This window comes from Narcine bancroftii, chromosome 4 (assembly GCF_036971445.1).
Source record: "Narcine bancroftii isolate sNarBan1 chromosome 4, sNarBan1.hap1, whole genome shotgun sequence".
Taxonomy (NCBI): Eukaryota; Metazoa; Chordata; class Chondrichthyes; order Torpediniformes; family Narcinidae; genus Narcine; species Narcine bancroftii.
Genome location: NC_091472.1, coordinates 23,865,388 through 23,880,549, shown reverse-complemented (window position 1 = coordinate 23,880,549; position 15,162 = coordinate 23,865,388). Strand labels below are relative to the sequence as shown.

General features: G+C 42.4%; 1 protein-coding gene across 3 annotated transcripts in view; it reads left to right on the top strand.

Moving 5' to 3' along the window:
• The window catches only part of ltbp1 (latent transforming growth factor beta binding protein 1), a 408,702-nt gene extending 399,451 nt beyond the window's left edge, over window positions 1-9,251 (top strand). For all 3 annotated transcript variants that reach the window (XM_069930946.1, XM_069930944.1, XM_069930947.1), the window contains 2 exons: window positions 1,137-1,286; window positions 8,125-9,251. In XM_069930946.1, the coding sequence (XP_069787047.1) occupies window positions 1,137-1,286; window positions 8,125-8,294 (320 nt within the window). In that variant the 3' untranslated portion in view covers window positions 8,295-9,251. The remainder of the gene's footprint in view (window positions 1-1,136; window positions 1,287-8,124) is intronic.
• Window positions 9,252-15,162: the final 5,911 nt, after the last annotated feature.

The window sequence follows — 15,162 nt, the reverse complement described above, 5'->3', positions numbered from 1 at the left end:
TAAGTAAATAATTATGTTATACTTTTGATTTACAATTTTCACGATATGCATATGAGATGATTTGATTTATGTTATTAATTAGAAGATCGTGTATGAAGGGTTTTTTCTATTCAACTCAATAAAATATTTTGGGAAGAAGGAGAAAGGGAAAATAGAAAAAAAATTCTCATTCTCTTCAGGTGAACCCTCCTTTGGCTTCATTCTCCCCTCCTCCTCCAATTTCCTCAAGCTGTACGATGCAATCTCTGCACTCCCTCATTTCTGCTTCATTCCACATCCTTGCAGTTTAATCACTGCACCTCTGGCAGGTGTGCCTTCAGCTAGGGGAGCCCTAAACACTGGCATTTTATTCCTAAATCTCTCCGCTCCTCTTTCCTCCTCCGTGGTACTTCTTCCAACCCAGCACTTTGATCAAGCTTTTCGTTGTCTGCCTCGTGCATCAGATAGAGGAGCTCTTTGCCCCCTTGCACCTGCTCTGCTGTTTCTTGAGAATGTGGTTGATCTCTTACCTCCTGTCACTTTGCTGAACTAAATCTATATCCTGTCATTGCCTTAATACCTAAAAGAAGAGCTCAGGCCCGAATCATCGTTTTCTATCGATGCTACATGACGGTGAGTTTTTCCAGCACTTTTAAATTTAAATTTAGACATACAGTGCAACAGGCCCTTCCAGTCCACAAGCCTGTGCTATCCATATTCACTAATTAACCTGCAACCCATGTACATTTTGAAGCATAGGAGGAAACCGGAGTGCCCGAAGGAAACGTACACAGGCGTGGGGTGAACGTGCAAACTCCTTACTGAGAGCACCGGATTCAAACCTAGGTTACTAGAGCTCTGTTGGCATTGTGCTAACAGCGATGCGAACTGTGCCACCACCTTTGTGTGCTGCAACTGAAAAGGTGGAACCTGTCTGCCATTCTGAGGAAGTGAATTGTGGACAAGCAAAATGTCTGGGGACAATTTTTACAGCAGTGCATCGAGTCAGGGATGAACGGGCAGCCCATGTGAAATACAGGCACCACTGCCATCTCTGTTGAGAGTCCTGATTAGCTTGGCCACGGTGGCAGCTTGCACCACTGCCGAATGCATTGGAGGATGAGCTGTGCCTCATGGTTCTGCTCGCTTCCGTCTAGATCCGCTTGAGAGCTTCGAGGGACTGCAGGCAGAGGAATGCGGCATTCTGAACGGCTGTGAGAATGGGCGCTGCGTCCGGGTGCAGGAGGGCTACACGTGTGATTGCTATGATGGCTATCAGCTGGATATAACCAGGCTGGAGTGTGTCGGTAAGTTCAGCTACTAGTGGGGAAATAATTGGTTATTATTTAAGAAGACTTCCCTGTAACATAGCCAAGGCATGTTAATTGAAACATTCTCTGCTTTTTTCCTCTAAACTCTCCAAATCCTTCTTATTGTATATATTTATTTTATGTCTTTATGTGTGATTACACTGGACAACTAATTCTTTTCAAAAGGTTTGCTTCCTGAAATAAAATTGGGGATTATGATAGACAACTTCAAGCTGAACACAAAGATAATTTCAGAATTGCTGTTTCATGTGGGAAGTTGGAGAAATATTAAATTAACTTTTATTGAATTTAGCACGTTTAATCACATAATAATGCTAACACATTGCGTTAGTTCAACTGTCCTAAAAATGTTTTGCCGCTGATTTTCATTTGTACTCAGCATCTGATGCCTCTCGTATCAGCATCCAACAATGGTTGGCCAGCATTGATGGATTGCAGTTGCCCCGATACCGCTTTTCATGGTTGCAATGTCCTGGTCAAACCTTTCGCCGTGTTCATCACTGACTGCATCAAGATCAGCCGGGAAGAAGCCCTAGTGCAAATGGAGAAATAGAAATCGGCTGATCAAAAGAGCTTGCTTTGTGGGAAATATATTCATAGATATAAAATATGACAGGAAATCACTAAAATAGGTTATATCTAAAAAAAGGTACATGATAGGAAAATTCTAAGGTGATCAGCAGCTCAAAGATCCATAAAATATCCCCAAAAGTGTTGAGGAAGGAAATTCTTTGTTGTTCAGTGTAATCACATGATCTGTGGGATGCAGGGCAGAAATGTGCTCCTCTCTTGTGTAAGAAGGCCACGTGTAGAAACATCAGAAAATGGGTTGCATTGGTTTTGTGCAATTAGCAGTAACATTTATCAATGGGACAATGTGCAGCATGTGGAGAAGCTTTTGTTTCACCTTGCTGATCCAGTGGGGTACAATGGGGATCCAATCACTTTTGTCCATAGGAGCCCCACGTCGTGAAAGTGCTCACTAAGATTGATTTAACAGTCTTTTCTGGCTCAGAAATTATTTTCTCTCAAGTGTGTAAGCACCTTCAATGTTAAACTGTTCAATTATTAGTGTGACAATATTAATGATAGAATAAGGGAACCGTGGTTGACAAAAGAGGTGAGACAACAAATTAAGTGGAAGGAAGTATACAAAAGATTTCAGAAGCGAAGGACAGGATGGGCTCATGAGAATTATGTGGTAGCCAGGAAGGAACTAAAGAAAGGACTTAGAAGAGCTAGAAGGGGGTTGAGAAGGTCTTGGCAAGTTGGATTAAGGAAAACACAAATGCATTCTATGCATACGTAAAGAACACAAGGATGACTAGAGTGAGGTTAGGACCACTTAAAGATAAAGGAGGCACCATGTGCCTGGAGGGAGAGGAGGTCGGGATGGTCCTAAATGAAATCCTTGCTTCAGTATTCATTAGGGAGAGAGAGTTTGGATAGTGTGAGGTTAGTCTAGAACAAATTTATGTTCTGGAGCAAGTTGAGGTTAAGAAAGAGGATGTGCAGGCTCTTCATGAAAACATTAGGATTGGTAAGTCCTCAGGACCAGACAAGATATACCCCAGGTTAATACAGGAGGCGAGGGAAAAAATTGCTGGGGTGCTGGTAATGATCTTTTCATCCTCCTTGGCTACAGGGGAAGTACTGAAGGATTGGTGAATGCAAATGTAGTCCCCTTATTTAAAAATGGTAATAGGGAGAACCCTGGGAATTGTAGACCAGTGAGTCTTACATCAGTGGTGGGCAAACTATTGGAGAGGATTCTTAGAGGCAGGATTTATGAACATTTAGGGAAGTACATTGACAGTCAGTGTTGTGAAGGGAAGTTCATGAACCTAATTGAGCTTTTTTGAGGAAGTAAAAATTAAATTGATGAAGGTCATGTGGTAGAATAGTGTTTATGGATTTTAGTTAGGCATTTGACAAGGTCCCCCATAGTAGACTCATTTAAAAATGTCATGAGGCGTGGGATCCATAGAATCTTGGCTTTGTGGATTCAGATAGGCTTGCCTGCAGAAAGCGGAAGGTAGTAGTAGATGGAAAGCATTCTGCCTGGAGGTCAGATCTTCTCTGGGATCTGCAGGGATCTTCTCTGGGACTCCCTAGCTCTTTGGGATATTTATAAATAACCTGGATGAAGAATTAGAAGGATGGGTCAGTAAATTTGCAGAAGACACAAAGGTTTGGAGGTGTTGCGGATAGTGTTGAAGTTTGATGTAGGTTGCCACAGGATTCAGATAGGGTGTAGTTGGGCAGAGAAGTGGCAGAAGGAATTAAATCCAGGTAAGTATGAAGTGATTTAATTTGAAATGTTGAACTTGAAGGTAAAGTATATGGTTAAAGACAGGATTTTTAACAGTGTGGAAGAATAGAGACACCTTGGAGTTCAAAACCATAGATCTTTCAAGGTGGCTGCAAAGATTGATAGGGTATATAGTTTAGAAGGACAGGTCTGGGCAAAGGCCAATTTTGAGGAAATGAGAAAGGATCTAGAATGTGTGGATTAGGATAAGTTGTTTTCAGGCAAGGATGTGTGAGGTAAGTGAAGGACCTTCAAAGGTGAAATTTTGAGAGTTCATGGCTTGTATGTTCCTATCAGGATCAAAACAAGGTTAATATGCATAGGAAACCTTGGTTTTTGAAGGCTATTGGGAATCTGGTTCAGAAGAGAGAGGTGTAAAGCAGGTATGGGTAACATGGATCGAATGAGGTACTTGAGGTGTATAACAATGCAAGAAAACCCTTAAGAAGGAAACCAGGAAAACTAAAAGAAGTCACGAGGTTGCTTTGGCAGACAAAGCGAAGGAAAATCCTAAGGGTTACTACAGGTATATTAAGATCAAAAGGATAATAAGGGAATAAATGTACCCCTTGATCAGAGGGGTCGGCTTTGTATGGAGTCAAATGAGATGGAGGAGATCTTAAATGGTTTTTTTCATCAGTATTCACTCAGGAAACAGGCACAGAATTGAGGAAGTAAGAAAAACAGGAAGTGAGGTCATGGAACCTATTGAGATTAAAGAGGAGGAGGTGCTTGCTGTCTTAAAGCAAATAAGTGTGGATAAATCCCCAGGACCTGACAATATTCCCTTGGAGCTTTAGAGAGAAATTGCAGGAGCTCTGGCAGAAATATTTAAAATGTCCTGAGCCGCTGGCATGATACTGGAGGATTGGAGGGTAGCTCATGTTGTTTTGTGGTTTTAAAAAAGGCTCTTAAAATAACCCTGGAAATTATAGGCCAGTAAACCTGACGTCAGTAGTAGATAAATTATTGGAAGGTGTTCTAAGAGATCGGATATAAATTATTTGGCTAGTCAGAAACTGATTAGAGATAGTCAACGTGGCTTTGTGCATGGTAGGTTGTGTTTAACCAATCTTATAGAGTTTTTGGAGGAGGTTACCAGGAAAGTTGATGAAGAAAAGGCTGTGGGTGTTGTCTACTTGTTGTAAGGCCTTTGACAAGATCCCACATGGGAGGTAGGTCAGGAAGGTTGTGACGCCAGGTATTCATGGTGAAGTCGTGAACTAGATTTGATAATGGTTGGACAGGAGAAACCAGAGAGTAGTGTGGATGATTGCCTCTCAGATTGGAGGCATGTGACTAGTAGTGTGCCTCAGTGATCGGGGCTGGGACCATTGTTGTTTGTCACCTATATTAATGATCTGGATGATTATGTGGTAAATTGGATCAGCAATTTTGCAGATGACACTAAGATTGGAGGCATTGTGGACAGCAAAGAAGGTTTTCAAAGCTTGCAGAGGGATCTGGACCAGCTCGAAAAATGGGCTGAAAAATGACAAATGGAATTTAATGCAGACAAGTGTGAGGTGTTGCATTTTGGAAGGAAAAACCAAGAAAGGATGTACACGACAAATGGTAGGGCACTAGTGAGTGTGGTAGAACAGAAGGATCTGGGAATACAAGTACATTATTCCCTGAAAGTGGCTTTTAAAGAGAGTGGCTTGTAACAAGAACTTTTATCACATTAGAACATAGAACACTACAGCACAGTACAAGCCCTTCAGCCCTTGATGTTGTGCTGACCATATATTACTTAAAAAAAAACATAAGCTCTCCTTACCCCATAACCCTCTATTTTTCTTCCATCCATGTGCTTGTCTAAGAGTCTTTTAAATGCCCCCTATGTTTCAGTCTCCACTGCCATCCCTGGCAAGACATTCCAGGCACCCACAATGCTCTGCATAAAAAAAAACGTACCCCTGATATCTCCCCTAAACTTCCTTCCCCTCACTTTGTTCATATGTCCTCTGGTGTTTGCTTAGCCTGCCCTGGAAAGCAGGCACTGGCTGTTCATGCTATCTATGCCTCTCATTATCTTGTAGACCTCTATTATTGTCTCCTCTCATCCTTACACGCTCCAAAAAGAAAAGTTCCAGCTCTGCTAACCTTGCTTCAGAAGACTTGTTTCACAATCTAGGCAACATCCTGGTAAATTTCCACTGCACCCTCTCCATAGATTCCACATCCTTCCTATAATGAGGTGACCAGAACTGAACACAATACTCTTAGAAACATAGAAACATAGAAGATAGGAGCAGGAGTAGGTCATTCGACCCTTCGAGCCTGCTCCGCCATTCAACGAGATCATGGCTGATCTTAAAGTTCAGTACCCCGTCCCCGCCTTCTCTCCGTAACCTTTAATACCCTTATACTGAAGAAATAGATCTAATTCCCTCTTAAATATATTTAGTGAACCTGCCTCTACTGCCTTCTGTGGCAATGAATTCCACAGATTCACCACCCTCTGGGTAAAGAAATTCCTCCTCATCTCGGTCCTAAATGGTTTGCCTATTATCCTCAAACCATGGCCCCGGGTTCTGGATTTTCCCATCCTTGGAAACATCCCATCTGCATCCATTCTGTCCAGTCCTGCCAGAATTTTATGTCTCTATGAGATCCCCTCTCAATCTTCTAAACTCCAGGGAGTACAATCCCAATTTGCGCAATCTTTCCTCATAAGTCATTTAAGTGTGGTCTGACCAGAGAATTGTAGAGTTGCAACTTGACCTCTTTATTCTTGAAATCAATCCCTCTAATAATGAAGCCCAGCATTCCATAGGCCTTCCTAACTCTCCTATTAACCTGTGTGGCAACCTTGAGAGATGTATGGATTTTGACCCCAAGGTCCCTCTATTCATCCACTCTTAAGTTACTGGTCATTAACTCTGTACTCTGGTTTGTCCTTCCAAAATCAATAAATTCATACTTATCCGAATTGAACTCCATCTGCCACCTCTCCACCCAGCTCTGCTTCCTGTCTATATCCTCTTGTAACCTTCAACAGACTTCAGCTCTATCCACTACTCCACCTACCTTCATATCTTCCTTCTGCCTCTTCATCCAAATCATTTATAAAAATTACAAAGAGCAGGGATCCTAGAACAGATCCTTGTGGTACTCCACTAGTCATTAACCTCCAGGTAGAATACTTTCCTTCCACTACTACTCTGTGGGTTCTACCTACAAGCCAATTTTTATCCACACAGCCAAGGTTTCATGGGTTCCAGTCCTCATGACTTTCTGAACGAATATCTCATATTGGCCTTCATAAATCAAAGTTGTGAGAACAGGAATTTTGGATATTATGTTAAAGTTGTATGAGACACAGATGAGGCCAAATTTGGAGAATTGTGAGCAGTTTTGGCCATCTAACTGCAGGAAAGATATCAAGAAGATAGAAAGAGTGCAGAGAAGATTTACCAGGATGCTGCCTGGACTTCAGGAACTGAGTTACAGGGAAAGGTTAAACAGGTTAGGACTTTATTCCCTAGAGCATAGAAGAATGAGGGGAGATTTGATAGAGATATTTAAAATTATGAGGGGGATAGATGGAGTAAATATAGATAGGCTTTTTCCACTGAGGGTAGGTGAGATACAAACCAGAGGATGTTGATTAAGAGTGAAAGGGGAAAAGTGGAGAACATGAGGGGGAACATATTCACACAGAGAGCGGTGGGAGTGTGGAATGAGCTGCCAGCTGAGGTGGTGAATTTGAATATGTGCATGGATGGGAGAGGAATGGGGAGCTATGGACTGGGTTAAGGTCAGTGGGACAAAGCAAAAAAAAAAGATTTGGCAGTAGTGTTCTCATTTATTTAAGAATGTTTATGGTGTGCTGGACTTCATTAGTAGGTGGAGATTAAGTTCAAGAGGTAATGTTGCAGCACTTTAAAACTGGTTAAAGCACTCAGTTCGAGTTGGTCCATTCCAGGAAGGATGTGGAAGCTTTTGCGAGGATGCTTGGGAAGATTTACCAGGATTTTGCCTGGATTGGAGAACATGTCTTATGAGGCAAGGTTAACAGAGCTAGGGCTTTTCTCTTTGGAGCGAAGAGGAATGAGAGGTTCATACCACTGTGAGAGGCATAGATAGTATGGACAGCCAAGGTCATTTTCCTAGGGCGATATTAGCAAATACCTGAGAGTATCTGTATGAGGTGAGGGGAAGAAAGTTTAAAGGAGATGTCAGGGGTAGTTTTTTAAAAATGGTGGTGGATGCCTGGAATAAATTGCCAGGGGTGATGGTGGAGTCGGGTACAATCGGAACATTTAAAATACTCTTAGACAGGCACATGGATGCAAGAAAAATAGAGGGTAATGGTTCCGCTGTAGGGAAGATTTAGATTGTTGAGGAGGTTTATATAGGTTGGCACAACATCATGAGCTGAAGGTTGCACTGTGCTGTAATGTTCTATATGTTCTAAAACTAGTACTGTGCTATCAAATGAAGTTTGTTTTAAACATATTTAACTCCCACTGGCTCATATTCTTTCCCTTACCTCAGATGTTAATGAATGTTCTGAGCTTAATGACAAAATGTCATTGTGCCGGAATGCCAAGTGCATCAACACCGACGGCTCCTATAAATGTGTGTGTCTGCCTGGCTACGCACCATCGGAGCAGCCCAATTACTGCACAACTACAGAGACAGAGAAAGAGTCTAAGCTGCAGTGACCATGGAAGAGCTCGGACCATCACCATGCAACCCCATTCACATCTCACACTTCGCCAACATGCAAAGAACCCGACTGCATTGCCCTGCGTCTCCATCCAAGCCTTTCCGAACATAACAGCGGGGAAGGACTGCCTGATATGATGAGTTCATCGTCAGTGACTGAGGAAGGGGCTGCCAAATGAACATGCCATTTTTCTTGAGACGGGAAATAAGCCCAGTTCTGCCAATGAATAGAAAGACCAAATGGATTCTCTTTAAGCTTTCCTTTTTAGTATGAAAAGGGAAAGCACCTCAGTAAATTAATAATGCGGACATACCAAGCGCGAAAGCAAACTGTATCTGCAGTCATTCACTCAAAATAGTATTTGTTATTAGCACACGGTTTACACAATGTATAACAGCGGTGAAAATATTTTGTATCACTGTTGTAGGCGTATTTGATAAAGTGCAGTATGGCGGTCTGTGTTATACTGCCTTGACTTTAGAGTTTTATGACAAATGTAAATTCTTTGATAGCATCTTATAGTCCTTTTGTATGTTTTTATTTTGTAAGAAAATGTTGTGCTATTTCTGTGCCTGGTCAGTGACAGTTTTACTTTGCCTATGTCTGCCCTGTGGAGCAGGCATGTCATGGTCATAAGGTTTTTTTTTAAAAATAAGTTTTATACAACAATGGAGGTGTGAAGTTCTCAGTTAATGTCCTCCACACATTGTATACTGCACTACAACTTCACAGTTCAAACTTGCCAGATAGCAAAGCTGCTTCAGGACAGCCAAAGGATACCTGATGTGTACATTTACACTGAAGAAACAAAAGAACTAGATTATTGTGTTCTAATTTGTAAATTGAAAAAAAATACACAAGGCCAATAGCTCTTGTCTGATCATCTTAAAGCATATTAAGCTGTATTCTAAACCTCTGTAAAACCTATGAAATAAATCATTTTATGGAAGTGTATGATTTACCCGCGCCTGAAGCAGTGGAAAGTGGATGAATGTACACGGGACGTGCTTTTTGGGGGCGAGCTTAATGTTGCGGCATCTTTTTCCGTACGTGGCTGATCTTAACCGAAGTTCCCACCTTTCCCTTCAATTTTCCAATCCCTATCCCATCTCCGCTCTGACTTCCCGGTCCCTAACCTCGTGCGCTGCTCCAAGAGGCCGACAAGTTCAAGGATCGACCTCACCATCTTGTGGAGTTTGCACAGAGCTTTCAATAATTAGGGATTCCAGCTGTGGTATCTCTTTTTTACAGTTTTCATTATTCATTTTTCTACTCATCAATTCATTATTTGGTTGTGATCTAAAATTGGCTCCTCTTCCCCAGACCCATTTTGTTTTTGCATATCTCTGCACCTTATCATCTCTTTCAAAGTAATTGAATCACAGAGCACGTAAACAGACCCTTTGTCCACTGACCCCATCCTGAGTACCATGGGCTCATTTCCACTCGTTTTCTTTAAACCTGACTTCATTCTTCTACATTCCCATCAACTCTCCCTAGAATCTACCCCTGAACTATACTCCAGGGGCAATTTACAATGGCTTATTCACCTACAAATTGGCAAGTCTTGGGCATGTGGGAGAAAATTAGGGTGCTGAGAGTTACCCATGTGGTCATAGAGAGAACATGCAAAGTCCAAATATATAATGTGAGGGGTCAGGATGGAACCCAGGGCACCGGAGCTGAGAGGCAGCAGGTTGACTCGATGGACCACTTTGCAGTCACATCTTCCCTGTACAATGGTGACCAGATTGTCATTTAACTTTATCTATTTGCCACTCTCCCAGAGCTTTAAGACATATAAGCCAAATAGACTAACCAGCCCCTCAAGTCTTCCCAGCCATTTAATCTTGATCGAATCCATTTTCCCACTCAGCCCCACTGCCCGGCCTCCTCCCCATGAGCATTGTTGCCATATCAATCTCTGCCTTAAAAACACCCAATGACCAGGCCTCCACCACCACCTGTGCCAACAAATTCCACAGATTTGCCACCCTTTCGCTGAAGAAATTCCTCCGCTTCTCCGTGGACTCTCTTCAATCCTGAAGTTGTGCCCTCTTGTCCTCAACTCTCCCACGATGGGAAACATCTTTCAACATTCAAACTGAGATTCCCCCCCCCCTCATTCTCCTAAATCCCAACCAAACTCTTTCATTGCTGGAATCATTCTGGTAAACCTCCTTTGTATCATCTCCAACGTCATCACATCTTTTTCTTAAATGAGGAGCCCAGAAATGCTCACAAGTGAAGTTGCACAGCCCTTCCAATTCAGAGGAAGATTATCATCGTGAATGAATGATTCTTCATCTTTCTCCATGGACACTGCCTAACTGCTGAGTATTTATAGCATTTTGATTTGCTTATCCTCAGCTTTCAGATGCCTCCAGATTACATTTCCTTTCATTCCTCTCTGTGAATTGGCATTGGAAGGTTGGAAGATGCTGCCATTGTGCCGCTGCGTATAACGAAGAGGAAGGAATCAACTGAACCAGCTAGTTTAACATTGATAGGGATAAATTATTGGAATCAATGTTGACAGACAATATTAAAGATGCATATTGCTTAGAAGTCAAGTTTACCTCAAGTTAAGATGAAAGAGACTGCAGATGCCAGAATCCAAAACAACAGATACAACACTGAGGAACTCAACGGGTCAAGTAGCATCTGAGCAAAAAAAGGTGTAAGTCAACGATTAATGTGGGTCGTACTGAGTCTAAATCAATGAGCAGAGGTCCCCTGATTTTTAGAGATGGGGAATTTAAAAAAAAATAGCAATAATTTCCTTGGAAGAGCAGAGAAGAAAGCTTTGGGCTCAGCCCAACGGCTTGCAAGTTGTCCTTTCTGAAACAAGTCCTACCCTTCTACACAAATGTGAAATTTTCTCCCAGAATATTCAGCATAGAAATGAGTTGCACTTTTGTCAACAACATACCTTAAGGCTCCTGTTAATGTGACAGGATCATATTGGTTACTCAGATGCTCATTATGGAGAGTTTATTGACCTTTATAGGAATACGAACCAAGGACATCTCACTTAAAAGGTGGCAAAGGTCATCTGCTTTTTAAAAGTGGTGTATACTTGAGCCTATTTTGTACAGCCGGGGATGTCTGGCAAGTAGGCTCAGGGGATCTGGTGTTCAGTAAACCTTGTGGAGACCGTGTACGCCATTTCCACGACAATGTGGAAGGTGTCACCACCTTTGATCAAGATGAATTATATTTGTTTCGAGGAGAGATCAAAACAGCAGCCATAATCACGCAGGGTCTAATGATCATGAGCAAAAGTGGTGAACGTGTATGTGTGCAGTAGGGAGAAGAAAGAAGACTAATCCCAAATGTGAAAGGAGCGAACCATATGGAAAGGTTATGACAACCTCAACACTGCAATATGGAAAGAATATATTAAAAGTGCCTCATATTATTGATAAAATATTAAATTAACTTTTAAAAATTAAAGACACAGGATGTAATGAAATTATGACGGGAAGGTGAATTGTAAAATGCAATTTGTGAAAATTAAATTTAAAGCTGGTTATCATCTTGTTTATTCAGTGGGTAACAAGTTAAATTTAATTCAACTGTCTTGCCAGAATAGTTAAATGGTAGGAACTGTAAAAATTCATTTGGTTATTGAACATTGATGGTTTTGTTGACAGTGCCAGAAAGTCCATGTAAGATTAGATGGACTGGGAAAGTTCACCAAGGAAGGGCAGATGGAATTTAACTTGGGCAAGAGTGAGGAGTGGGACTTTGGCAAAACTTACACAGTGAATGGTAGGGCCCTGGTAAGTGTTGTAGAACAGAGAGACTTGGGGGGCAATTGCAGATACATAGTTCCATGAAAGCGATAACACACGTAGACAAGGTGATGAAGAAAGGATCTAGAAAAATTGCCTTTATCGGTCAGGGAATTGATCTTGGGCATCATGTTACAGCTGCACAAGACCTTGGTGTGACCACACTTGTAGTAGTGTGCACAGTTCTGGTGACCAACTATAGGAAATAAATCATTAAGCCAGAAAGGATGCAGGAAAGGTTCACAAAGATGGTATTGGAACTGGCAGGGTTGAGTGATAAGGAGAGGATGAATAGCCTGGGCTCTTTTTCACTTGGAATGTAGAAGGCTAAGGTGGGGGGAGGGGGTGGAATGACTAGAGGTTTATAAAATTATGTGGGTCATAGATAAGGTAAATAGTCATTGGTTTTTTTCTCAGAGTAGAGGAATCTAAAACATGTTGGTATAGATTTAGAGTGAGAGGGGAAAATTCAAAAAGAATCTGAGGGGCACCTTCTTCATACAGAGGATGGTGGATATATGGAATGAACTGCCGGAAGCTGTAGAAGTGGGATTTGGAAAGTTACATGGATGGGAAAAACTTAGAGGGATTAGGTCCTCATATGAACAAATGGGACTAACATGGATAAGTTGGCCTGGAGCCTGTTTATATGTTGTAGGCTTCTATGATGAATTACGCATTAATGTATTTTCTCTCCATTTACCCAGAGGTATATTTTGTAAACATACCCACTGGTGTATTTTGTAAGCAAGGTGCCACTTGTCAGTTTAACTTTAAGTTACAGGAATCATTCGTTGATGTGCTATAATCAGTGCCAATGGGTCTTCACAGCAGATGTGAGGGAATCTTTTACATTGTCCGAGTTCTCTTGTCTGATTGTTGTATCTTACAACATCGAACGTTACAGGCCCTTTGGCCCTTTATGTTGTGCTGACCCATATATTCCAAACAGAAAGATAAATCCTTCCTACCCTGTAACGCTCTATTTTACTTTATTCCATGTGCCTTTCTAAGAGTCTCTTAAATGCCCATAATGTTTCAGCCTCAACCACCATCGGCATTCCAGACACCCACAACTCTGTGTAAAAAAAACACATTCTCCTGATATCTCCCCTAAAGTTTTCTCCCATTTCTTTGTAGAGATGTCCTCTGGTGTTTGCTATTCCTGCCCTGGGACAAAAGGTGCTGGCTGGCCACCTTTTATATATGCCCCTCAGAATCTTGTACACCTCCATTAAGTCTCCTTTCATCCTTCTATGGTCCAAAGAGAAAAGTCCCAACTCTGCTAACCTTGCCTCAGGAGACCTATTTTCCAATCCAGGCAACAGCCTGGTAAATCTCCTCTGCACCCTCTCCATAGCTTCCACATCCTATAATGAGGTGACCAGAACTGAACACAATATTCCAAATGTGGTCTCACCAAAGATTTGTCCAGTTGCAACATGTCCTCTCTACCCCTGAACTCAATCCCCCTATTAATCAAGCCCAGCATCCCGTGGGTCTTCTTAACAATCCTAGAAAACTGTGAGGTGACCTTGAGAGATGTATGGATTTTGACCCCAAGGTCCCTCTGTTCATCCACACTCTTAAGTAACTGACCATTAACCCTGTACTCAGCCTTCTGGTTTGTCCTCAAAAATGCATCAGTTCACACATTTGGATTGATCTCCATCTGCCACTTCTCCACCCAACTCTGCAATCTGTCTATATCCTCTTGGGGGCATGGGTTAATTGGGCAGCAAGGACTCCTGTTATTGTACTATATATCTAAATTTAAAATTAAAAGATTGGCCACCCCTGGTAAATGATTATTAAATTTGCCTTGAGGACTATGATTAGATCCTGATGAAAACCACCCTTCGATGAGCAAATTTCCAATAATCCTCTCGCTCTTTTTGCTCCTGCCGCTCTTCAGCCAGATCCTCATGTTCCTCCTCAATGGCAGCCCATAATGTGCGCTGCTGTTTTCTGGCTAAAGTGGTGAGTGTGCCTTTCAGCTCTTCCATGACTGCAGTGCAGCAAAATGTCAGCGACCTCACTGAGTTTAAGCGCTTCACTCTGAATGTAACCCACCTACTGCTGTTGCAGATACAGTTTTGATGAATTTCATGACTTCTCGAATGATTCAAGTGCTAAGGTCTTACCATGCCAAGAGTGGGTGAAATCCATTTCCGAGACAATTCTCTACTCAGTGCCACCTTGCTGCCTCTGGGGTCTTGCTTTGCAAATATAAGGGCGCTTTATGATATGAGGTCATGAAAGATTTGGAATTGGAAGGATGCAATGAACTGGGATTCACTGGCAGGGTGTTGAGCTGATGGCTGGCTCCGCCCGCATCTGCTCACATATAACCCTGGTTTCCTGCCTAAACCCAGAACCCTTCTGAGGACTACTGTGAGACCCTACTCTTAGTTATAAGCTAATAAAAGCGTTTGTTCTCCCTCCAGTCATGCGAGCTTTTATTCGTGCTACAATTTTATTAGCGTATTCCATAAACGATGGAAGTGCTACTGAAGGCAGTTTTGCTGCTGACAGACCCTCCGTCCCCCATGTGGTTGAGAAGTTCACATACAGACTAGCCTGCTTCCAGGCTGACCTGAATGTGACCAGAGATATCTTCCACACCGATGAACTCAGGAGGTCCACACTCGTTTCGAAGGTAGGAACAAAAGGGTATGCAGTCATCAGGGATGCTCTACATATGATTCAGCCATCAAGGTGCTGAAGGCTCGGTACCTGAAGTTTAAAAACGAGGTCCTAACGAGGCATTGACTCGCTCTACGTCACTACTGACCAGGAGACACCATCGATGACTATCTGCAGGATCTGTGGACACTTGCCAAGAAGTGCAGGTACGAAGCAGCTCTGGGCCACATTTGTGAAGAAGAACAGATACAGGACACTCTAGCCACGGGGGTCTGCTCAAGGTTCACGAGGCAGCGACTGCTCGAGTCGGGTAAGAAGGACCTGGCCTGTCATGTTGAGCTGGCCAAATCATTGGAACAGGGCAAGTTCAAGAACGACAACCTCAAAGCCAGTGAGCTCGCTCACCCAGGTGACCCCTTC